Source organism: Haemaphysalis longicornis, unplaced genomic scaffold (genome assembly GCF_048455015.1).
Source record: "Haemaphysalis longicornis isolate Haplotype H1 unplaced genomic scaffold, Haemaphysalis longicornis Haplotype H1 scaffold_6, whole genome shotgun sequence".
Classification (NCBI taxonomy): domain Eukaryota; kingdom Metazoa; phylum Arthropoda; class Arachnida; order Ixodida; family Ixodidae; genus Haemaphysalis; species Haemaphysalis longicornis.
This window is the reverse complement of record NW_027526407.1, coordinates 56,442,956-56,468,669: the sequence shown is the minus strand read 5'-3', so window position 1 is coordinate 56,468,669 and position 25,714 is coordinate 56,442,956. Positions and strand designations below refer to the sequence as shown.

The 25,714-nt window shown below is 47.7% G+C and overlaps 1 protein-coding gene across 1 annotated transcript; it reads left to right on the top strand.

Moving 5' to 3' along the window:
* Positions 1–3,864: 3,864 nt before the first annotated feature.
* Positions 3,865–19,610, top strand: LOC144142734 (C-1-tetrahydrofolate synthase, cytoplasmic-like). Its single transcript, XM_077674412.1, has 9 exons — positions 3,865–3,946; positions 6,832–6,916; positions 7,094–7,207; positions 9,790–9,926; positions 12,589–12,689; positions 14,751–14,887; positions 15,447–15,558; positions 16,410–16,582; positions 19,475–19,610. The coding sequence occupies exons 1-9, from the start codon at positions 3,894–3,896 to the stop codon at positions 19,478–19,480; spliced, it is 918 nt and encodes a 305-aa protein (XP_077530538.1). The 5' UTR covers positions 3,865–3,893; the 3' UTR covers positions 19,481–19,610.
* Positions 19,611–25,714: the final 6,104 nt, after the last annotated feature.

Here is a 25,714-nt window from a genome sequence, read left to right as displayed (position 1 = left end):
CACCGACAACAGCAGCGCAGGATATCGTTTCCGGTTCTGAAAACGACTATATTACGTCACCTTGAGCCGGCCAGACACGCTGGCCGATGTTTCGTCACGCCGAAAGCGATTTCACTAGTGCTGCCGATTTGTGGAAGCTCGCGGGCGGCACAATCAAAATCGATTTTAGATGTGATTCCGGCCTCGGATCGCTGCAAAAATTTCTGTGAGGAATCTGTACAAACTAATGAAGCCAATTATATCATTTTTTAGGCGTCAAAATTTGGTGTCAGTACTCCTTTACTGCAGGTATTTATTCGATGAGAGAGCAGAAGGACCTGCTCATCTCTTCACAGCCCCATTGAATCCCACAGATTCATCGGTGCCGTGGTTTTTATTGCGTTAGCAATGGGTTGGGCACATGGGAACAAGTTCTCGCCGTTGGTCCGCGGACACAGCGCGTCAGAAGGACATAAACAAAACAGCTCGTGTGGACAAGGGTGACGTAGGGGTAAGGTTGGCTGCGGTTCGCTGCCTATACCTCCGGCAGCTCGGCCGATGTGACGAGGTCTAAGTGGCGGTGGCTTGTGCACGGTTTGCGTTTCTGGGCTTGTTTGGCACGGCTCGCAGATTTTATTTGCGAGCGGGGCGCGAAAAACACTTTGTTGCGGGTTCCTGAAGCGAGAACAGTCCGTGCAGACCAGCGACTCGAAAAACCAAAAAAGCCCATATAACACAAAAAAGGCATTTTTAGGGGCTGAAAAGCCCATATAGGCCCATATAGTCAAAATAGGCATTATAGGCACAATAAACTATTGCTTAAAATGCTCCTATTCCCTTAGTTCATGCTTATATGTTAAATAGGCTTGATACGGACTCAAGGAAGAAATAGGCATTTTGCCTAAAGTTCCGGTCTCTACTGATGTGTATATTTGGCGAAATGGTGTCTTTATATAGAGTAAACATAGTTTGCTCCCATCCGCTTAAACAAGAACAAGGTAGGCTTAGGAGGGAGGGGGGATGAGGCAAAGGGGAATATTGGGCCGCGGCCGGCAACCAACCCGCCACATGCTGGTGTAGGCAGCAATCCAGCAGTTCCATTCGCCTTTAACTATTTGCGCGGAATTCTCTACGCAAACATTGAGACCTCAGAGAGGTTTAAACGAGTACTGACACGAAATTTTGGTGTTATGTTTTCTTTTCGCTGCTATGCGTGCTTACAAGCCCACTAATCATAGAATGACAGATTAGACGGCCGAGCGCAGCGTAAACATTCATTTACGGCGTCGTTTATTCGTGTCAGTTTCGGTTTCGACAGAACGAACGCCGAGCAGCCGCCATGACAGAAGGTCTGGGCGAGCGCGCGCGCGCGCCCAGACCGGCCGAGGTCTTCGCCGTCCCCACAGGCCCGGGCAGCATGACGTCAGTCCGAAAACCATGACGTGTACACACGCCCGAGCAGAGCGCGCCAACCACAGCCAGCGCGTCGGCTTCGTCACGGGAGCCCCGACGTCGGCAGTTTGGGGCAAGTAGCTGATGATGTCATGTCGGTCCGCTCTGAACTTTCTCGTGCAGGCGAAGATTAAAATGGATTTTAAATATGTTTCGCTGAACGGTTGCTGTTGAAACTTGCTGGGAGATATCTCCTGATAAAAAGGAAGCGTTCTACATAGTTATCTCAGCTTTGAAATTTCGTGTCAGTACTCCTTTAAGGGTACCCAGAGTCGCGAAAGTGTGACCTTTCGACTCCAACGGACTCTACGCCTCGCTTCATGTGCTTATCTTGCACAATCGTTTTGTTCCTGGAACAGTCATCAATCACCATCATAACCATAATGTCCACTGTATAGACGAAGGCCTGTCTCTTTTATAGATTTCCGGCCTCTCCTATTCTGTGATGTCCGAACCCTTTCTTCGCCCCGAAATTATCTAATTTCATCCCTCCAACAATTGTCTTCCCCTATACTTTTTGTCCCGCCTTTCGGTGGCCACTCTAAGCTGGGTGGTCCAGCTGTCCTCAGTTCTTCCTACCGAAGTCCCCTTCTCTCCCTTATTTTGAGCAATGATGTCTTCCGCGTGAGTCTGCTCAATACTCGAAGACGCTCGCTATTCCCACTCATATCATCCTTCTTTCCATGGCACTCTCGGTGGACCTGAGTTTTTTTTTTAGGTGTTTCGTACGACGCCAATTGCTTTAATGCAAATTATGAGAGACAGAGGGAAATGAAAGAAACGAACGTTGATATAACCATACCTCGCAGGTATTGGCCATAGCTGACCCCTTGAATTTCCAGTTTAGCGCGAGTCCCAATACTCACACAGTCTTGAGGCACAGCGCACTGGAACAGGACACACATGTTACAGTGCGCTCCGCCTCAAACATGTCGAAATATTAAGCCCATTAGTAAACACCCACACAGCGTTACATATCCAAAGAGCAAACGTAGCAACCCCACCCAGCGGCGCAACAGTTACCAACGAGCCAGGCCTGCCGCTTTGCGCGGCTGTGCGGAGCGTACTGATGTGGAGTTTGAAGCATCTACATCGTCGACAGCAGCAAAGCAAACACGAAAACATTACTCTCAGCGCAAATGTCTATGTCTATGTTTTCTGGATGCGTTTACTCATGTGTTATAACAACCCTGTAGCTGTAGCTGCTAACCTTGTAATCTGGAGATGGGAGCATTGCGAAGGGGCAGTAGGAAGTGTTTCTTTGAGAGAGAGAGAGAGAGAGAGAGAGAGAGAGAGAGAGACGACTCTATTTTAATCGCTGGCACAAGAACGCACAAGATCCACCAGACCAGCCCTTCTGTGCTCCCTGTGCCACCAAGATCTGCTGACAATCAGTCACTTGCTGTGGCCATGTAGGGTCCTGGAAGGAATCCGAACAAGACATAAGCCCCCTGGCGTCACATCTATGCAGGATTGGATATGCCCAAAGAATAACGCCAACGACGTGGTGCTTGAACTGTGAACCTTCGTGAAAGAGGCTCACCTCGTCAATGGAACTTGACCTTTATCTACCCTGAACCCCTTCCCCTATTTTACCAACAGGCCAGAGTGCTATGCTTTCTATAATAAATGTATTCATTCATTCATCCCCGAGATTGACCCGAGATGGTGTTTTGAAGGGACGACGTCTTTAACGATCTCCCTCTCTTAGCCATCAGGCAGGATTCCTTGCATCCTTGCGACGGTGTCAACTATCCGCACTGTTGTGAGTTGCGGCTAAGATTTAATTAATTTTTTTATGGTCGATAGAAAAATCACAAAGGGTACCGTGAAGCTAGTGAAGCCGCGTCGCACACCACCAACCAAATATGAAACCGAAACCGACATCGCATTTACCCCTGGAGCAACAGCGCTTGTGAGTGGGTGAAGCTCAACAGGTGGACGCCATGACAGAGAAGGGAAACCACCGGTTGCAATGGCAGCATGGTGGCATGGCCGCTGGACAGCGTAGCGTTTAGCCGTTCGACGCCTCTCCGCATGTAAATGTATCTCTTCGAAACGTTACGATTTACTTCCGAGCTTTCCGAGAAACACACCGACGCCCAACAGCGTGGAATGCGCCCAAATGACAACAGTGGAATTGGTTAATGGGCGGGGAACCGGTTGGCACCCCCCGGCATTTTTTCCCCGGCGCGACCTCGTTTGGGCGAGTTACTTTATTCGCGCGCAGGCTTGCCTGACCAGCTAGCTTCCGACGCTCTCGACGGTCTTCTCCGGTTTCCCTTCCCTCCGGGGTTATCACGTGTCTTATCACGACAGCCAGCGGACGAGGAAAAGTTGATAGGCTCCGTGACGCCGCAGCCCACTTTTGTCCCCCGGACGCCGATCGGACGGACAGTACAACGTGTACGCACTGAGTCGGGTCGCTGTTTTCAGTTGGGCGTGACAGAAACGGGACAAGCATGTCTTCGGCTCCAGGTGAAGCGGTGGTGCTCAGCGGCCGGCAAGTTGCCAAGTAAGTTTGGGCGCGAGGTTGCACTCGCGGCAGCGCCAAAATTGAAATGCTGCTCGGCTAACTACCATTTGTTGCACGGCGAAGTTTTTGCCAAACTATGCATCTTTTATTCGCTCGTTATTTGGGTTTCGTTATCTGAGGCGGTTGCCCTGATATGGTACGTGCAGTGTGACCTAGAAGTTGGTTGTTCGCTTGCACTGGGAAATTCGCCTTTCTTCTGTTTCCGTTGTTTCCGCTGACTCGTTAAATCGGGAAATTAGGAGTTCACTGATAAAAGCACAGTCAAGTTGTTTGTGAAAACACTTAAAAGGCGTCCTAATTTAACTTCGCTTTCTTTTCACTTATCCTTGGACCGGTCGCACCGGTTATTGTCACACTCCACGTTATCAACTCAATTAGGAGTAATTACAGTTCACTGGTGAAATCTCATTTACGTGCTTTGTGAAAAAGCTTAAAAGGTGTCCTAATTTACCTTCAATTTGTTTTCACTTCTTAACCAGTTACCGATTGGACCGGCGGCACCGTTTATTGTGACACTCTACGTTATAACACGTTACCATCTTTGTTTCTCTAATTGATAGTTCTCCGCACGTATATAATTTACAGCCAGCTTACAAGCGTGGGTTCTTCCATCGCAAATCCACGTCGTTGGCCAAGCCTCCTAGCTATATCAAGGGGACAGCGTGTGTGACCTTGCGCAGGTCGTCTAGACGCGCTGTCTTCGCGGCCGATGATAAACCCCCTAGAAATGAGATAAAAAAGAAGAAAAATCGTTGAGCATGTTCCTATCTCAATGGCCGGGTGGCGTGGTCTGCGGACGATAGCCGGTCGGTGACTTGCAAAAATTTCCTCTGTTTTCAGAGACCTGTTGTGGTCACAGAACAGGTGTTCAACGCTCACTGCACATGGCATTGCTTTTGCAGCCGCAGTGGATGGTGTGTTTAGACGTGCGTCTGTGTAAATGCATGCGTACTTGTGGTCCCTTGCAAAATGCAGTCTAGGATAACCGACTTAAGGGGCAGATAAAAACAAGAGCGAGTGGTAAACATCTGAGAAAGGAGATAAGCAAGGGTACTCCACTCACTGTGCTGCTCAAATGAGGAAAGGGGGAATTTTTTCCTTACGGTTGCTGCATAGGTCCAGACTTAAGTCTTTGGATCGAAATGAATACTTCACGCTCGCAGATACGAGATTTAAAAGAAACTGGGAGTGTTCGTATCTGATTAAATAACCACGAGGAAAAAAGAACCCAGTTAAAAGAATGGTTCGAGTTTTCTTTTTAATTGCAAACACAACTAGCTGCACGTATTAGGAAGCAAAGTTTCTGCGTGAACACCACTTGCATTTTATTTCGTGACCTCTTTTACAAGCAACGAAAAAAATCCCATTCTAGTTATGTCGTACATGTTTGTCTCCGTTTAATTGACATAAGCACATGGTATATTGTCTCCTGGCAGAAAAATATTAACTCTTCAACCGCAACTTGTTTAACAAAAAAAATTGCTTGAAGCAGAATTTTGATGCTTGCGTTACGGCCTGTTCGTCTGCATGCAATCCTTGTGGAGTTGAGTCTTTTAATTTTTGTATTTTAATGATAAAACCCACTGTTCCTTCATTTTACGCCTCAAAACATTTTCGAACAGGCTGAACAGTTCCAAAGTTGATTTGACACTTGAGTTGAAGCAGAAGTTTATTACTGATAGTTTTATCTGCTGCGAGGTCCTGTATTCAGTGCAAACTAACGACAATTAAAGGCGCCATGAAAATAAAATACAAATTTGGGTCATTCGAAAGACTGCATTGTCACAATTACAATGATACCAATTTAATCCAAAGTTCAGGAATGGGATAGAAAGTAAGAAACATGACTGCGCACTTGTAATGGTGCCTCTAGTTCCATTTGATTGTGTTGCTCGAATGCTAATGTGAAAACCCACTGACAACTCTTAATATTTCCCCTGTTGCGCCACTGCTCATGTTGTGTAGCACAACGTTTAGAAATATCGGAATATTTATTATTTTTTTCCTCGGTGAAAACTATTTTGGGGGCCAAAGTGGAATTGAGTGATGTACGAAAGGCTAGTTTTTCTAGAGAAAATGGGGTTGTATTTCATCTCCATGCCCCTTTAAGTGGCGATGCTGTTTAAGCGACTTTTTTTTTGGCAAGAGGCTGCTGTACTTCATTCCATAGGATGCCCCTAATGATGAGCGTCTGGTTACTTTGTAAGCTAGTTAAGCTAGTAATTGCTATATAAGCTAGTAACATACTTCCTCACATGGGCACATTAACCCTAGCAGCTGAACAGAAAATGTTTGCTGGTGCGATGCTCGTACCCTTGTTTTCGCATTTTGAGAACTGCTTGCAAAAGGGCATGTAGTTTTCTTAGTTTGAACAGTGCAAAGAGTTGACACTAGTACAAGTAAAGTCTGAAATGAAAGTGAAATTTGTTTAAAACACGAGAATGGTACATTCAAAGGAAACGTACTGCTGCTGGTATCATTCACACATTGTCCAAAAAGGAAACTTCACAATCTAGGAGTGCTATCGATGGGGTGCTTAGCCACTTGTTCAATTGTTTGTGGATGGCAGAAGCTTCTGCTGTTTTTCTACTGCATGAGACAAGGTGTGCAAACATTGACATGTGGATAAGCACCCCATTGACAGCGTTCTTTGATTGTGAAGTTGTCTTTCTGGACAGTGTGTAAATGATACCAGCGACTCCTTTTTGTTCACTTCTCTTTGTCTCGTCTTTTTGCACTGTTCAAGAAATGAATCGAAACTAAATAGCCCGATTGTCTCCGAGTTTTTGTCACTTTTCTTGATTTGCTGGCATCACTTAGTGCCTTTATCAGCAACTTAATAGCTCCATTTTTCCCCAACCTAGGGAGATTCGAGAGAAGCTCGCCGTAGAGGTCAAGGCCATCAAGGCCAAGCACCCCGAGTTCCGGCCGATGCTGACCATTGTCCAGGTAGGGCCTCCTCACTCTCAGTTTGTCGTTTTAGTGAATATTCTTGCCAGCCTATTTCAGTCGTACCATTACCTGCATCGTTGTTGCCTGCTTGGAAAGAAAGAGAATGCTATGTGCAATCCAGTGGTACAAAGACTAGGTGCCTTTGTTGTAAGATGAAGAACTTGTTGTGTGCAGGTTGGAGGGCGAGAGGACTCCAATGTGTACATTCGTATGAAGCGCCGGGCAGCCGAAGAGGTCGGCGCTGAATCCCAACATGTCAAGTTCCCACGGACCATTACGGAAGAGGAGGTAGGTGGTTGACTCTAGAGTTTAGAATCGTGGATTGCCTGGAATTTAATAAAACCAAAAGAACATATTGAGGACGCAGTTAACATCTCATGGGGAAATTACCTGGGTTTGCCTTCCGTCTTCAGGAATCCAGTTTTAAGATGGGAAAATAGGCTTGGAGGTAGTTCTGTTTCTGGAATTCCAGTTTGTTCCAAACCTTACGCAGATGCTGCTAAATCTGTATCTGCTGTGTTATCAGTGCAGCATGCCTCCCACTTCAGCACAGGAAGGATGGAAGGAAAATACCAACGTCTTTACGGCAAAAGCACATGGCAGTTTGAGTGGAATGTTGATGCCAGGTCTTGCCAAGTAAGCCGGGGGGCATGGTGTCACCCACCGGTTCACTTAAAATAATGACTTTGGAAGACGCGATAAGAGCAACACCACTACAGTGTGAAGTGGTGATGTTCCGTGCGGTGAATTTTCCCTTTTTCAGGGAATTTTTGGCTGTTATTTCGGCCAAAAGGGAAAAAGGGAATCTTCAACGAAATCGGGGAATTTTAGGAGTTATGGCGTAAAAAGTAAACATATTGCCAGTAAATCGGACCTCGCATCGTTTATTTCTTTGTTTTCTTTAAAAAAGTTCCCTTAACACTTCGTGGAATTCATGCTCCCGCGAGCCACAAGCATACAAGGCCGCTTCCAATTCAGTTCAGAAAATAGGAGGAAGCATAGAGTAAAGAATAATCCAGGAGAAAGCGCTAGTAAAGCGTGAAGCGGCGACGGCTGGAGGGCTGTGCCTGCTCTCATGTATTCCTGCGCAATATACAAAAAAAGTATTTTGGGTGCGCCCTTGTTTGCGTGCTGCCAACAAGAGAAGGCGGCAGCAGTCCCGGCGCTGAGCTTAAATTACCTGAATTACTCAACAATGTCTTGTTATTTTCAATACCAGCAGTTGTAGCTTAGAGCTTTAGCATGCGAAGTAAGCACGCTGGTTGGCACAAAACGAAAGATGCATAGTCAAATGCTACTGAGGCTACATGAAGTACACATCTAGGAGTGCGCTGGCTAATCTCCAAAATGGAACAGAAATCTATGTTAACAACTATCAACAGCAAAAAGGGAATGCAGGGAAATTTGCGGGGAATTCTTCAAAAACCGGTGGGGGAAAATACTTAAAATAGGGACTTTCTGAACCTGGAAATGGGGATTGTGATAGGTCTGCTGCTTATTGAGCAAGCTTGGGGCAACCATTGTTGCCAGACTCATAAAAAAAAGACGCTGAAGTTGGGCGTTTCTACATACGCTGCCAGAGAGTGTCTCTTAGAGAACCAGAACCACCAAGCTCTGAGAGGCAGTCTGCTCAGTTCGCTTACACAAAACAAGCCTGGTAGGTGTACTGCTATAGTCTCGTTCTCCCAATCAATATCAAGAGCAGACTGTTTTGTGAAAAATGGAAATGACATTCCAACGCACGAGAAAGGTCCCTAGGTGGTTAAAATTAGTCTAGAGCATCCCGCTACACTATGCTTCATAGGCTAGATGCAACCTAGGCATGACCCCCCCCTTACCCTTTTTTTTTTTCTCATTAGAACACATCGTTCGGCACTTTTGGTCTATATAGGTCTTGTTGAGTCATGGCTTGATGCATGCTGATGCTTGCGTATATAAGCGTGTACTAGTTCTATTGTACAAACCCACTTCATTGAACGAGACAAGCACCTACAATGGGCACGTTTGCAAGATGGAATAAGTATACTGTTTGCACCTCCAAGTATACTCTTGGAGGGATTGTTTTTAATTTTTATCGGTCTTTCCACCATTTGGGGTAACCAAAAAAAGGTGGTTCGAAATAGTGTTAAACATTCTGGGAAGAATCTCGTTTTTCAAAAATGCAAGGGGCTTCGATGGCTGACTTGACCACTAGCCCTGGTGATCACAATCACAGCCTTATAGAGTACAAATGACTAGGTTCATGACTGAATTAATGTGTCGATGCGAGCTAGTTGGTACTTCATCATCGTGGCAACAGATTAAGCGCCAGGCACAACTGGAGGAAGGAAAACTGACAGGAAAGAGGTGCACTAACAACTGAGCTTTATTTGCTCCAAAAGCGATTATAAAGGCACGAAAAACACCACGTAATACTAGTTTGCACCACCTGTGAAAGCGATTACAGCTGCAGCACCCTCCTTACTAATCATCCAGATAATCCACCTCGCTTGAAAGAGGATCAACTGAAGGTTTTCTGACACATCGGTCCCCCGCCTTTCTCATGACGTAGGCCTCGAATATTTCCCATTCTTTTTTTGCAGTATGAATGTAGCGTTCAGGGGTCCTATCGAACGCTGGCATGCAGCCCCTTGGCTTGCATTCCATCTTACACTGAAGCGCCGGATTGCTTCCTGTTCCCGTTTTCAACGTCGCCGCATGCTCCCACAACTGGTCGTTGAAGCTGCGCCCCGACCTAAGCTCAGTTGTTAGCGTGCCTCTTTCCTGTCAGTTTTCCTTCGTCCAGTTGTTGTGCCTGGCGCTTAATCTGTTCCCGTGAAGGCTCGTGAGCTTTTGCGTTCTGCTTAGCCTGGCCTTCCCGCACTGCGCAGTTGGTGAAGGAGGTGCAGGCGCTCAACAACGACCCCAACATCCACGGCATCATCGTTCAGCTTCCCCTGGACTGCGACACCAACATCGACTCCAACCGCATCACGAACGCCGTCTCTCCCGACAAGGATGTGGACGGGTGGGTGACCACGCTCTCTCTCTCGTCATTCTTGGCTGCAGAAGCAACCTTCCCGTGCTCACAACACGGAGCCCTTCCCCAACAAATCTCTGCTTGAGTACTATTAGGATGTGGTATGCTTGTATATATGTCTGCATGACAAGCAAAGCGGCCAAGTAGAGCTCTTCCACGTGAGGCCTCCTCTTGTCAAGTGAAGCTTGCTGAAAGATTGTTTTTCAGTGGTGTGGAGCTTTGATGCACAACACAGGTGCATTGTTTTAGTGATTTTATTTTGGACTGCATTTACTGCACTGCCATTTATTTATTTATTTATTTATTTGTTGATTTTGTTCGTGGGTCACTCGAGTTGTGGTTTGCCGACTGGGGAGGGGTGGGTGGAGTCTGAAGGCCCCAAGGGGTCTCCGAGGGCATTTTGAAAATCCACGCAGCCCTCAACCCACCATCCCATACATCCCAATGTGTTCCATTTGGTTTCCCCACGAAGCATGTACAATTACACCCCGTTATAATGGACACTGATATAGCAAATTATCGGCTATGGTGAAGTAAATGCGAACTTTGGTTTGTTACGCTTTATTTCACTGACACTTATTGTTCTTATAATGAAACGGAAACCACGAGATTCACGCGCAATATCAGCTGTAACGCAGAAATATTTGGTTGGCGCGGGGCTCAAAACTCGAAAGCTAAAAAACAAAATAAGGAAACTGAAAGATAACAGAACCCTTTGTGTTTTTTTAATCGTTTGAAAAAGTTGCAGAAATTTTGGTCGTCCAGCATGTTTGACTGGCCGGAGATAAGAACACAGGCCTGTTTTGTCAAACAAAGTTTATTCTGTTGTAATTTCACATTCTCGTGTTCCAGTCCATTTAGTTTGAAATGCCACAAAGAGGCAGGTAAGGGTTACCTTGTTTATAGTGGGTTCAAAGACTACAAGTACAAATAATGCGTTTCTGTATCTAGGATTTTTGCACGAGCCAGGTTGCTGATTCGGTTGGGTCGATTTTTACCTCTACTGTTACAATGAATATCAGATAAAACAAACTAACTTGCTGCCCTGATACTACTTTGTTGTACAGTGGAACCCCTATAAGACAACTTTCAAGGGACCGCGAGAAAGCGTCGTATGACTGGGGTGTTGTACGACCGGGATGCGGGTAAATGCCGGCCTGGTAGACGGCCTCACGTGACAGCTGAGCCAAGAACTTATTTAAACTGCTATATTTAGCATGTTCTCACATTATGTGCGAACCTTTAGCTGAAATCCCAAGTGAGAAAAGCAACGCCTCTGTTGTGCCCCCCTCCCCTTTATGACGTCCAGTTATACCGCAAGCCAAGCGCCGCGTGCTACGCGAGATAAGGCCGACGGGGTCGAGCAAATTGAGAGAGAAAAAGGCGAGTGTGAAACTGCCAAGGCCAAGCGAAATGAACGAAAGTACAAGGCGGAGGTGAACAAAAAACGGCATTGCCGTACATGGTGGAGACATTCTTTGAAAGGCCCGTTCCATCGTTATCGGGTATTGCTCAACGCATAGCTATTTTCGTTTCCCACAAGACCCAGCAACGCGAAATAGACAAGATCATTCAACCTTCGCGGGTAAACCGTAGCGCGGTTTTCTACAGTGACTTGCTGCGGCAGCCAGCGAGGGTCCCAAAATGGCGGTGCCAACGGGTACGTGTCTCCCTCCCTCCACTCCACAAAACACTCCTCTGTGTGGTGCTCCACTCTTGCAGCGGATGCGCGTGAACCGGGGATTTCTAGCAAAGAAAAGAGCGGAGTGACAGCATGGCTTTGATATGCAGAGAGCAGAGATACAGGGAAAAAGAGCGTTGTGAAATGAAGAAACTTCGATCGAGCAGGCGGGGAAAGCAGCTGTCCGGTCGTCGCCGTGGGGCTGTGTTGTATGTGTTTCCGCGTTTGTCGGCGGATCAACGGGAGCTTCAAATTCACTATCCACCTGCTACCTGAACTTCGGCTTCTCGCGGTTGGTGCGTTGGCATACTGCTGCCGCGTGGGGCCATCGCAGGTTAACTCCAGTTTACAAGTACCCGCCTGCGTGCTTGCATCTTTTTACTAAGTGGTCTGACCCGCCTGCGGACTTTTGTAGATCAGGCAGTGCCAAACGGGGGTTAAGAATAAAGAAGGTCAGGACGAGGCGGCGAAGCGGTGTAAAATATGTGAAAGGCGCCCGTTTATGCGTGCCATGGTCCGCCATATGAAGCGGACCGCGTGCACTCGGGCGCCATATCACCGGGGTTTTTAATGCATTGTTTTTATCGGGAGTTTGCTGGGACCATGGTGATCTGTCGTAAGAAGTGGGTTGTCGTAAGTCCGGGGGGTGTATCAGCGGCGTTCCACTGTAATGTAGCCTGACCATGTCTTTCTCACGTTTCCACGTAGTATGTACCGTTGCATTTGCTTTTGCACTTGACGCTCGATTTGCTTCCTACATGCCATATGTGCAAAAGGCTTTCATGAGGCGATGTGCGTTAGTGTGTTATGATATGTCTCAACACCTCCTCCTCCTTCATTATGTTCCCCGCCACCTTTACGTGTCCAGAGAGAGGGTTGAGAGCCACTGTTTTTGAAAAAGACCTCATCTTGAAAGCTTTCCTGTTGCAAATGAAAGACGAAACAGAAGGACAAACTCTGGCACTGCAGGATCCACGACCAGAATGCGGGTCGTCTGGCTCACGGGGAGCTGGAAGGCTTCTTCGTCCCGTGCACTCCACGAGGGTGCCTGGAGCTCATCAAGCGCTCAGGTCAGGATTGCCCACACGCCACTTTGTCCTTGTTCTCCCATTTCTTTTTATTTATTTTTTTCGTCTACAAGTATTCCTTAGTGGCTGCAGCTTCTAAAAGTAGTGGGGTTCTCCATGTCATTCCGATAAAATGTTTGAATGCTTCTGAAAGGAGCACAGGGGGGTGCAGCCTGTCTTGGGCTACTTAAATGCTGAAATTTCGGTCTGTCTGCATGTCTGTCTGTCTGTGACTTGATTCAGCCACCTGGCCAAAGTGAAACCGAAGCTGTGCAATAGCCTTATATACCCACAGCCAAATCAAAACGTGTTTCCCGGCCGCGGCGGCCGCTTTTCTGATGGAGGCGAAAAGCAAAAACGCCTGTGTGTGCGAGATTTCGGCGCACGATAAAGATCCCCAGGTGGTCAAAATTAATCCGGAGCCCTCCACTACGGCGCGCCTCATCGCCTGCGTTGCGTCGGCGCGTTAAACCCTACAATCAATCAATCAACCAAATCAAAACGTCTAAGTCCAGTGTCAGAGTTCATACTTGTCAACATTGTTAAACAATGACAAGACATTACGCAAATATCACAGAAAAATATTAAACGAGTGTATCAGACAGAAAAACAATAAACGAGTGATATTTGCAGTGTTCCTTTATAAAAACAATTCAAACAATTCACAGATGCTTGGTTTTTGCGGTGGCAAATAAAATACTATATCAACAGCAGAAAACCATCGCCTGCTGTTGCCCGCGCTACCTGGCGGCATTTGAAATAATCTAATGGCAACAGCAACGAAAAGTTCCACTAGATAGGTTCCACGTTCCGCTTGGAACGTTCGTTGAGTAGGGCAGCGTGGTTCTATAAACACTGTGGTGGGGTGCCTCGATTCACACGTGTCTCCGCCGTACAGCAGCGCTGGCATCGCGGTACCCGACTTGGAGCAGTGGAATGCGGCAAATTTAAATTGAGTTGAGCAAACCTTTAGCGTGTTATCTTGGGAGGAACGAGACGGGAGACGAACACCATGAGAGGTGAGCGGGAAAGAGATGGGAGGCATTTACTCGGCGGGGCGCCAGTCGACAATTGTCTTCCGTCGACATTTGCAATGAAAGGAGCAGATGCGCGGCCAATTTTTTCTTCTACAAATTTTCCTCAGCGGCTGTAGTTTCTAAAAGTGATGGGGTTCTCCATGTCATTCCGATAAAATGTTTGAACGTTCCTGAAAGGAGTACTGGGGGTTGCGAGACACAAACGAACACACCCCTTGGGTGAGGGGCAGGGAGTGGGATATTAGCAGGGCTGCACAATTTGCAAAAAACTTTTTCTTGCAGTTTATGCAGTGCCTGCCATATGTGGCCAACAATTTGAATAGCACACACCTAGAGATTTCCAGCTACAGTGGGAACTCGTTAAATGTGTGTCACTTAACTGCAATGACTTCCTAAGCAAAATGAAAGGTTTGTTTGGAGGGAATTTTGGGGAGCACCATGGAATCCGACTTGGATAAAAGGGTCATAATTAAGAATGGGCATTCAAGCACCGTAAGCAAGAGGTTGAGACACCTGTGCTGACTACTACACTTCTCACACTTACCTACTGGGCCACCATGAGCTGTGTTTGAAGTGGGACAAAGGGCTTCATTCATTTGTTCATTCATTTGTCTATGACGTGCGTACATGCAGAGATGTTTTTCACTGCAGCCAAGCCTACACGAAATTTTGGAGTTCGAAAAAGAATAAAGTGTGATAACTGGGTCATTGCTTCTTCAAGCAGTATGATGCTGCTCGTCGGTGCAAGTCAGAGAAAAGTCATTTATTGCATGAAAGGAGCGCGCATAAACAGTTTATTTTTGCTCAGTAAGTAGAAAATGGAAATCAATGAATGGAACTTTTGGCTTTTGAAAGTTTGCTGCTGCATCAGTTGCTTGCCGTTCACTCAAATATGTTACTGAAGCCGCTGGCAGCTGTTTGCATGGTGCAAAACTTGTAGGAACTGGTAGCTGCCAGGCTAGGTTCGCTGTTGAACCCCGGGCGGAAAACTTGTGCAACTCTGTAACGTGCGGAACGTGGGACGCAGGCGTCCCGATTGCCGGCGCCCGAGCTGTTGTTCTTGGCCGGAGCAAGATTGTGGGCTCACCAATGTCGGCGCTGCTGCTGTGGAACCACGCCACGGTGACTACTTGCCACTCCAAGACCAAGGACCTGCCGGCTATGGTGAGCAGGGCCTGATGTTTGTTGTGAGCGAAGAAGCATTAATTTAAGTGCCCCATTTTGCTAACTAGTGTTTTCTGGTACACAAAGTGGCCACAGCTCTAAAGCAAACTTACAAAAGTGTTGAAATTTCTGCCAAAGTGCTTGTGTGGAATAATTTTAATAATGTAAATCAATTCGTTTGAAAAGAAAATTGGATACATTGGAGTTTTGAAAGGTAATCGAACCCAGGTCTCCTGAGTAGGAAACGAGTACGATTGTAGTGCTAACCACTGATCTTAATCGGCACGTTACCAGTGCCGGAACAAGAGTTGGCATGTGTTCAGTGGTGACGGCGTAACGTGAGTAGACCCGCCACGGAGAGCGCCGACTGTGAGTGTCACCAGTCTGCCTGTTGTGATGTGCACCAAAGGATGGGGAAGAGAAGAAAGATACCGTATTACAAAGTAGCAGTAAAGCAGTATTTGGTAAGAATCACCAGGCTATCACTTTCGAGGCACATAAGCAGACTTAAGTACCCTGGGGAATTCTTTCTCCCTTAATGTGATCGTATTGTGCGCAGTGCCGGGAAGCAGACATCCTGGTGGTGGCCATCGGCCGTCCACGCATGGTCAAGGCTGACTGGGTGAAACCAGGAGCCGTCGTCATTGACTGCGGCATCAACGCTATTCCAGGTATGGTGGGCCCCAAATGCATGTAACGCATAAAAAATCCACCTCCTTTGCTATAGGGAAAGCCTTGTAGCTGTGTCCTGAGAGTACTTGCATTGTATTGTTGTGATGTCGAGGAAGTCAAGCAGTAACTGAAGGTGCATCTCGGATGGGATTTTGAATAGGCACAGAGTTGCTAACACTGCAGCTCTTCTTTCTACTCGCGAGGATGGGTTGGTCAGCTAATTGGCGAGGCATCTTGAAGGGGCTAACAACGAACATAGACAGGAACACTCAAGGAAGAAAATCCGCTTTGTCCTGTCCTGTCTTTTCTTTCTTGAGTGTCCTTGTCTATGTCCACTGCTGACCCTGTCAAGATCTTCTTTCTGATTTTTGTTCCTTTGACTTGCTCCACACTTTTGTTGTATTACTGTATATGTCATAAGATTTTTCTTCTATCTTAACTTGTTTAGAAATGATTTTTTCAAACATGAATTGAGACAAAGCAACTAATGATTTAATTAAACTGGAAAGTTTAAAAAGAAAACTTAGAAAGAAAACTTAGAAAAAGAAAGTCTAGATTAAGAAACAGATAGGCAGATAGGGTGTGCGTAGCACTCCTGTTCCATGTCTTCAACCCACTGTAACACTGTGTCCTGTCTGTCCTTCACCACACTCCTGTCTCCTTTCTTCAATTCCAAGTAAAAACCAACACGACCAAGCAGGTTGTTGTACTGGACACAAGGTCGGGGAGCTTGACGCATTCCATTTGAGAACTGTGCTAGCCCTCAACAGTACTGCATTAGGCTGTTCAAACGTGGCCACTTTTGGGGTGTGCGTAATTGTGCGAGCGTTTCAAATCGCTCGTCATCCAGATGCGACGAGGAGTTCGGGCACCCGGCTGGTGGGCGACGTGGACTTTGACGAGGTGAAGAAGGTCGCCTCGTACATCACCCCCGTGCCGGAGGGGGTCGGGCCGATGACGGTCGCCATGCTCATCAGCAACACCATCGAGTCGGCCAAGCGCTGCCTTAAGGCCTCGCTCAAGGTGAGGGGGAACTTAACGTCACTGAGGGACAACCCTCTCTGAGATCAGCTCGTTGGAGGAGGCTCATAGTTCAGCTGGCGGCACGGGAAGCTAGCTGTTTAGGGCACGGGAGCCTGGTTAGGGCAAGGAGCCCAATTAAGGCAAGGAGCCTGGTTTAGGCAAGGAGCCTAATTAGGGCAAGGAGCCTGGTTTAGGCAAGGAGCCTGGTTAGGGCGAGAAGTCTTGTTTGGGCAAGGAGCCCAGATATGGTACAGGAGCCCGGTTAGGAAACAGTAACCTGGTTAAGGCACGAGAGCCCAGTTATAGACTTGGCTTGCAGTGTCTATGCTCGTGTAACACTGTTTAATAGCTGTACTATCGTGTGTACCTTCATTACAACCTCATCTGCTCTAACAATGCTCTAACGGGGACGTCCCTGTGGCAGGCGGGCTCGCTGCCTGCAGGGTCACAGCAAGGAGGGGCGCGCATTTCGCTCCACCACCTGGCAGCGGCAAGAACCCTGCCCATGGTGTGCGGCCCTGAATTGCCAGCTGGAGAACAGGGGGATTTGCATCTGGTTGTGGGAGTCGCCGCCTGAAACGGCTGCCCGCCACAGATGCTAGCCCCCTCTCCCAGGGGACGCCCCCCCCGAACCGCAGCGGCTCAGCGGCTGCATGGCGCGCGCAGCTGCTGAGCCCGAAATCGGGAACCGGCCACCCGGCTGCGGCAAGGGCGAAATTCGCCCGTCACTGGGTCAATGCATGCGCGCTCGTGTACTCGGTGCCTGTAGTGCACGTTAAAGACCCCACCATGCATGTTGGTGGTGAAATTGCCCCTCAGCGGGGGTGCCAGCCGCTCAGTGTGGCAATTGTAACCAATTAGGCAAAATTCCAGTTTGGTGACGCTGGATACTTGGATTCGGCAAAATTTTTTGCACTTCCGTGCAAGAGTTCTCCAGCGAAAACGTTAACATGTGCAGACATTTTACACTTCGGGAAACGTTCCCGATTCCAGGGAACACAAGCCTCGGCTGCTTGTTCCACTGACAATTGTTACACTTATGCAGCACCTAAGCCGTAATACTATGCTGGAGTTATTTCGCAGATTTTTGCAACAATTAGCAACAATTACCCGTTGTAGGGGGGCCACAAGCCGTTATCAGTGATGCCAATTTAGCGGATTTCCCGCTAAATCTGGCGGATTTCATTTTATTCTGAGGGTGAAAAAATTAGTCTAGCGGTTAGTGGATTTTCTGATGGGCCAATTTCATACATAGCGGATTTCTAGCGGATACCTCGCGGAGTGCACCGATTCAAAATCGCACTTTTAAAAACCATTTCTGTGTCCTCTAAAAACGCAGAAATTGTTCAGCTTCAGAGGGTAGGAGGGCTCCTGTTCACTTGCTCCGCCTCTCTCAGACAAACAAATTAGGGAGGTTTCAAAGCTGCGATCGCTTTCTTAAGTGAAAAAAAGGTGCGCCTTAGAATCGTGCAAATACAGTAGTCTACGGATAACTGTCATTATTGTAATTTTGTGTTTTTCCTTTTTGCTTACACTGATGCCATGTAATTTATTTTTGTCCTTTTTGTTTTTCTTGTGTCAGATTTGTATTTCTAAACCTTTTTGTGACACCAATGTAGTCTGCTTATCCTATATAATACCCTTCCTAGAGGGCCTTTAGGGTTTTTTGAAAAAAAAAATTAACACGAAATACAAACTACACCTTGTATGAAGACTGAAATAGTTTGGCCTACATCCTGACTAAATTGTTTAAAGGGACCCTGCAACACTCTTTGAGCAGTGCAAGCAAACCTGTGCATTGCACTGCCAGGAATACCTGAGCCAAACACAGGCACGTGAAGCGGTGAGCGCACAAATTGCTGCAAAAGACGTGGAAAAACCAAACGAGCTCTCTTCAATTCTCCTTATTATGCACCCCTGGCATGGCTTACACAATGTCATTGAGGCCATGGCTGTCCTATTGGCTGTCGCTGGTCAGCTTCGCGGCTTATTTCTCACGGTTCCTGTGACGACCCGCCATCGTTGGCGCTGTGTACCAACCTCTTCTATGCCTGAACCTGTACGCACAGTTTTGACGTTTCTTTCGTGTTTTGAGTGCGCACAGAGTTTGAGTGACGAACTCAATACTCCCCTTTCAACGAGACCACTCAACAACAGTTTATTGCTTCAAAAACACCCTACCAGCCTGAGCGCGCACTTGCGAGCAGGCAGCCATGCCTGCTTTTTTGTGGCACCAGACCGGAAATAGACCCCTCCACGTTGCGGAGAAAAGGAGAAAACTTCCCGGCCTGTGATATATCAAAGGCCGCCAAAGAGAACGCCACAAGCCGCCCCCCTCTCCGGGAGAGAGCGTGCAGCTATCATCACGTTGTCCACGGTTGAGTCGAGAGGGAACAATTATGTGCAATTTCTCATTGCGTGTAGTTTCGGTGATAGTGAACGGATTTTCATCCGTCTTGTGGGAGGAGATTGCTGGGACAATAGACTTTGCGTCAAAATACATTCCGAGTAGTCGATGGGAAGTGCTGAAGGGTCCCTTTAAAATTGGGCTAACACAATTTGATATCCAGGACTGTGATGTTTCACTGTAATGTAGTTTCAATGTCTGGCCACACGCGGTAATCGACCATGCGATTTTTTGGTGTCGAACAATTGAAACATATTTGGTGAAGGTGTCCAATAACACATAGGTGCTTTTTCGTACGCAATTATTTGAACATTCTCGCCAGTCCTGTCAGATTGTATAAATCAGTCAGACTCTGCCCAAATTTTTAAATCGGCAGGCTTTGTTGAGCTAGTTCTTACGTTATTGTCGTTGCAATGTCTTTCCAAACATTGGTAGCCATTTTTTGGGCTTATTTTGTTTGCTGAGCTTTTCTTATTTACTTCCAGGAATAAAAAGATGCGCCGTCAAGCAACATGCTTCAGACACACTTTGAGGCAGCTGGACAGCTTTTGCCAGGACTTAATAAGATTTCTTGCTTTTTTTTTTCGGAATGTAACGCCATTTCATAAACCAATAAAATGTATTTTGCATTATTTGCTTTCGTTTCCATGTGCTTTATCGTTTACTGTAGCACATGATGTATTTATGCGCTTTATCTAATGGTACGCAAAAAAGGATAGTTAAATAGACGGGGGATGTTTATTGAAGAAAATTTTAATCGTGCTATATTGGTTAAAAAATTAAATCTTGTGCATTTTAATTTGCACCCTTTCATTGAACTACACTGTTTGTCCCAGATTGTGTTATTGTGTTACAGGTTTGGATGAATGGCCACCTTCAGACTTTTTAGCGTTTTTTTTTTTTTTTTGCTGATTTTCACAGCTGTTCAGGCTTTCCACCGACAGGTGTTCTCTAACATGTGCATGCGTGTGTGTATTTGAAGATATGTTTGTTATGAATGGACCAAGGACCATGCAAGCAGAGTCGACCACTGGTTATCACGCCGAAGACTATATTTAAGAGGACTAAGGACAAGCACAGGACAGTAGACGCTGAGACGTTATAGACAGGACAGGCTTGGGTGTCACACGGGAGCACAGTCAACAGTCCGGAAATGGTCTCGCAGTCCGGACGGTTCGAGCAATGCCCGATAAGCAAGCCAGCTTACGTTCCGTCGCGATGTGATACAAGCGGCTCAAACAGCAAGAGCGACAGCGGCCGGGAGCCAGAACGAAGCGTCGGCAATTGGCGCAGAAGCGCCGCGATGACAGTGCCTAGATGCGCTTCCGAGCGTTGGCGGAGAGTAGGGAGTTTTAGTATAGCGGAAAGCACCACTTTAGCGCGCCCATAGCGTTAGCGGGCACGCTAACCGTAGCATAACGAGGCGCTATCCGTTCGCGATTGCGGCCCGCAAAACGTTAACGCTACAGCTAAAACGCTATACTAAAACTCCCTAGTAGCGCTGGTTCCGCTCAAGGTGGCCCAGGCGTCTCACGGGGTCGTTTCCCACGGGAGCGGGTTTCCCACGGGAGCGGGTAAGCGCGTCGCCTGCTTGCAACACTTGCTGCATGGCGCTTGCGAGAGCGCTCGCGATGGAAGCTGCATCCACATCCGCTTACGGGCGCCTGCGTGATCACTTGCACGAGAGGCGCGCCGTATGGGGCTGCAGCATCCGCGTAGGCCCGGCGCATGGGGGTTGAACGCGCGGCGTCACCTGACGTAAAGCGCTCACGGAATTCGAAACTTTCCGAAATTCTCGTTGCCGCGCAAGCCGCAGCATCCGCGTAGGCCCGGCGCATGGGGGTTGAACGCGCGGCGTCACCTGACGTAGAGCGCTCGCGAAATTCGGAACTTTCCGAAATTCTCGTCGCCGCGCAAGCCGCACTCGCGGTTGCGTAGAGGCCGTGGAAAAGGGGGACCCGAGCCGCTCCTGCGGCTGCGGTGGGCGCTGTTGATGCAGAGCATCGCGGGACCTCCCGGGCATGATCACAAAGGTCGGCCAACAGCATCAAATTCTCCATCTCATAATCATGTGCCATGTTCCTCGGAGCTAGCGAACCTCGAATTACCTTGAAGACGAGTCCCATGTTCGGCCGCTAAAAAATGTGGGGACCAGGGTTCTTAGCGTGGCCTAGCTCGATCCTCGAGATTGGGCCGGAAGGCTAGCTCCGCTGAACACCACCTCGGATCGCCAACTTGGCGAACGGCAGCGAACAGCAAGGAACACAGGGGACACAGAATTCGCCCACTCCGACGTTTATTGCACTGCAATAAGGGATGTCGGGGCGCGTCGCTCTCCACCGCCAACACCACCTTAGCCAAGACAGGAGAAACAGGCGCGAGGGCGGACAACGGAAGACCAAAAAGGAGAAAGACGTACTTATGGCCGCTCCCGATGATGGCTCGTATCCAAAGAGGACCACCCCACGTGTACCGCCCCGGACCAGGCCGCCCGGAACTTCCGGGCAAAACCTTTCACGTGAGGGGTTCGGGAGCGGCCCCCGCCGTCATCATCCCGCCACAAGGAAATGCGCGCGCAGGGGGAGAGAGGGACCTTCCCTCTCGCCTCCGCGGCGAGCCGAGAGAGGTAGGGAAGATGGCGGGCCTCCGTAATTCCCACAGGCTGTACCATCCGAAAATATCGTTTTTTTATGCGTTATTTGGCTACTCCAACAATTATGTTCTTACATTTTTTCAGTTCCGCCTCGGTCAGTTATCTTTGTAAAAATGCAGCAAGTATGAAGGAAGCGAGACGTTGCCCGAGATCCCCAGTGCGCCCAGAACTAGCGCCGCGTCGCGGATAAGATGTGAGCGAAATGACTCTTGAAACACAACAGGCAAGCTGACAGACACACGTCGTAGAAGTGGGTGCGGCATTCCCGACTCGCTTGCGACTCGCGAGCAGTGACGTAAGGCTAGATGTCCGCCGGAGCGCGCCGCATAGCGGATAAGTGCCTGAACTAAGCGTCCCTACCCATCCCATTGAAAAGTGCGCGACACGTTAGGCAATGTTTATACAGGCTGCGTTGGAAGTCTGCACAGTTGTGGGGAGTGATCCTTTCATGTTGTGTGTAGTGCTTTGCATTGACGGAAACAGCAAATGTTTTAACATGTCATGTGTAGAAATTGCAAAGAAACGCAGTTGTATTCATTTATCGAACATTCCATCATAGGCGTCAACTGCAGAGAAGTCGGTGAACCAAATGATGTTCACGTGCTAAAGGCGTCCTACCTTAAACGGTTGCCCACTCGGAACCAGGCACTGCTGGGTTGGGACCACTAGCTGCCCAGGTGGAACCAGATACCATGTAGTTGGGACAGTTGCGCCCAGATTTGATGAGCTGCCGCCCACGTGGGACCAACTACAACCCTTCGGGACCACCTACCACCCTTTTGGAACCAAGTGCAGATCCTGTTGTGAGCGGTTGCCGCGCAGTTAGGTGGACAGCCTCCCAGTAGTAGAAACTGTTACCCACATTTTTTCAAGCGATGATTAGTTTTTCCGGAATGGCGTAATACGTTAACAGACTTATTTTTTCGTCTTTTCACTTGAAGATGACAAGTTACCTAGCTAAAAAAATTATACGGGTGTCAAAATCACAGGTGTTTGCTTATGGTTGGGGTAGTGGATTATCGAACTTCTTGGGAATCATCCCCTGAACATCTCTGGATGTGATAATTACGAAATGACACTGAGCTTAGTGATGGATATGGACGTAAACGTGGCGGTTTCTGATAGGGATACGGATATAAATACATAAAGTGCTTAGTCCTCGGTCCCACTGCAAAGCACGAAGGGGAAAGAGCCTGATCATAATTCAAGAATTTTACATACGGTGCTCCTAATTTCAGTTTTCTTGTGATCGGCAGTTTATATTTGCAATCAGTGCTTCGAGTTCCAACCTGCTACATAGCATAGTTTTATTAAAAGTGATCACGTGAGGACAGTATTAGATGAAACCAGCGACCAGTATCGGCCAAGGTGCAAGCTTCGAGAGATGTGCTCTGCAAGCAGGGAGGGAGAGACGATGTGTGTTGACATGGTGGAATATCAGTTGGGTGTAGGAAACGTGCCTTTCAGAAGCTCACCAAACCTCGTGACATGTCTTCTGCAATCATCGTGAAGAAACGTAGTTCAATTACCGGAACTCGCCGTGATGTTCGGGAACCCCTGACAGGACGATGAGTGCCTGTGAACTCTTCCAAGGGGGATATTCAAGAGGAAATTCACTTTGAACCGGGTGTGAATGAAGCACGACCAACTATACTTCCCAGCGAGCGCAGCCCCAGCACCGCCGTCGCAGGGATAATTTTCGCCGCTGCTAGTGGAGTGGCGCTACTTACGCACTGTCGTTCCTCGCCGCCGCAGCCGCCACACGCGTGGGCGCAGCCATTCAGAACGCGCTATTGCAGACGCGGCGTGGAGCGTAAGTTGCGTCTGCTGTATGTAAAGTACGAAGTTTCAGACATGAAAAATACAGCTTATTCAGTCCTCTGAAGCGAGTTTTTCGTTTGAAGGAGCACGATGGAATACTGTTTCGTACCTTATTGTAGATCTGAAGAAGGTAGGTGAGAAATGTTTCCTTTCACGAGTTCCCCGTCACCGAAGTATGAGACAAAAGGATAAAGACAATCTCATGAAAAGATGAGAACAGCCTTCGTTTTATTTTTATTTTTTCCCTTCACAATTGTGTTTGATTTTTGTGATTATGCGCTTTATCGCTCAACCGATCACGACAAATTAAAGCTAGCATGCTTGCCGCGCATAGATCGTATTTTAATATGGTCGATTTGTGTTAAATAGCAACGAGCAAGGGTGCGCTGTCTTTACAACTGAACGTACCTCTCATGTTCCCATAGAATTTATTGGTGCGTTTTTAGGTTATCCTATTCCAAGCATCAAGCCCAGGACACTGGGCCTCATTGCGGGCTTTCGTATAACAAAACCGTCGAGGAACACATGCAGTGCTCACTCTGCGTGGAGCGGCTTAAGGCGCCTTGCTCATCTCGACTTGCCACTGCGGTGATCCTCAATTTGGACGGGGTGGGCCATTTTATCCGAGGCTTCAGTTCCTGGAATTCGTCTGTGCACTGGAAAAAGAGCGGCCCAAGCAATCGCAAAACTTGCGATATCCTACAAAAACACCGATGGCACTGTTTGTGAGGACGATACTACCAGCTGCACTGGAAAACAAGCTTTTCAGCCACGGCGGCTCAAAGGATAGTCATACGAGTGCAGTGGTTGAGCTCGGGCTGGAGATGTTCAGTCGACCTTTTTCACAAATTTTGTTGCGGAGTAAACGGCCAAGAGTGGCAAAGGGAAAATGATTGCGGAAAAACCAGACTCCAGAATAGTGCTGAAAGTGTGACTACTGTGCTCCATTGTTCAAGTGATGTGAATGGTTGTGAACGAAAATGAACATTTAAAAAAAATGCCAAAGTGAAAAGGATTGTGCAATACTAGCGTTTATTAATGTTCTGAAAACCTGACTACAGTGTGGCATTGTGTATGTAAATAAAATGAGCCTGTAAATAGGCTTAAAATTACATCGTTGTTGAGTTAGTAGTGTAGCAGGTGATTGTAGCACTTCGCATGCACTCGCAATAAAGAATTTCCAATTTATTCGCCAAGCGTTGCGCTGCTCAGCACAATGTCGCGGGTTCGATTCCCGGCCGCGGCGGCCGCTTTTCTGATGGAGGCGAAAAGCAAAAACGCCCGTGTGTACGAGATTTCGGCGCACGTTAAAGATCCCCAGGTGCTCAAAATTAATCTGGAGCCCTCCAATACGGCGCGCCTCATCGCCTGCGTTGCGTCGGCGCGTTAAACCCCACAATCAATCAATCAATCCATCAATCAATCAATCAATCAATCAATCAATCAAATCAATTTATTCGCAAAGAAGGGGCCAAATCATCGTCGCTAATTAGTGCGTGTAAGACCGTAACTAGCATCTTCGGTGCTTGAATTTTTGCATTTTGTTTTCCGAGCACAGAAAACTCCTCCGCATCCCCATAGCAAGGAAAAACCGCTGCACTTCATGAGGAATTTCAACAGAAAGCTTCAGTTTTGTTGTATTTACTATAACAAAAGAGTTTCATGAGGAATTTCAACAGAAAGCTTCAGTTTTGTTGTATTTACTATAACAAAAGAGTTCCTGGGAAGCTTTTATGACATAAGTTTGGTTTATGCTATGAACTACCCAATGTACATAAAATTCGGGAATAACCTTCCCCTGTGAGTATGAACCTGTACACTTTGGTTAACTAGCCAGTTCCATTGTCAGTGCGTGAGATAATGTTATTTCTTTTCGGCATCACTTCATTTCCTAAATGCGTCGCGTGCACCGTAACGCATCTCACAACGGGAAAGCCCCGCCCCGCCTTAACACGCTGAATCAGAAAAAAAAAAAAAAAACATTCATTCAGGAATGGTCACCGTAAAACTGATACTTATTCATTAGGAGTTACCGAAATAATATAACTGAAGTGTGATTAAACACGAATTCCCGCGCCAGACGGCTGCCACTAGCGCTCGAGCAAGCACTGCCAGCGTAGCCGCCGCTCGCCGCAACAGTGCGTAAAAGCGCCCCTAGCGGCCTTACGAGAAACGAGACTCGGCGCAAGCGCTCCCATAGAGCGCCGCTGGCTGGGCAGGTCCGAAGTAAAGTTGGTCGTGGTAGGAACCC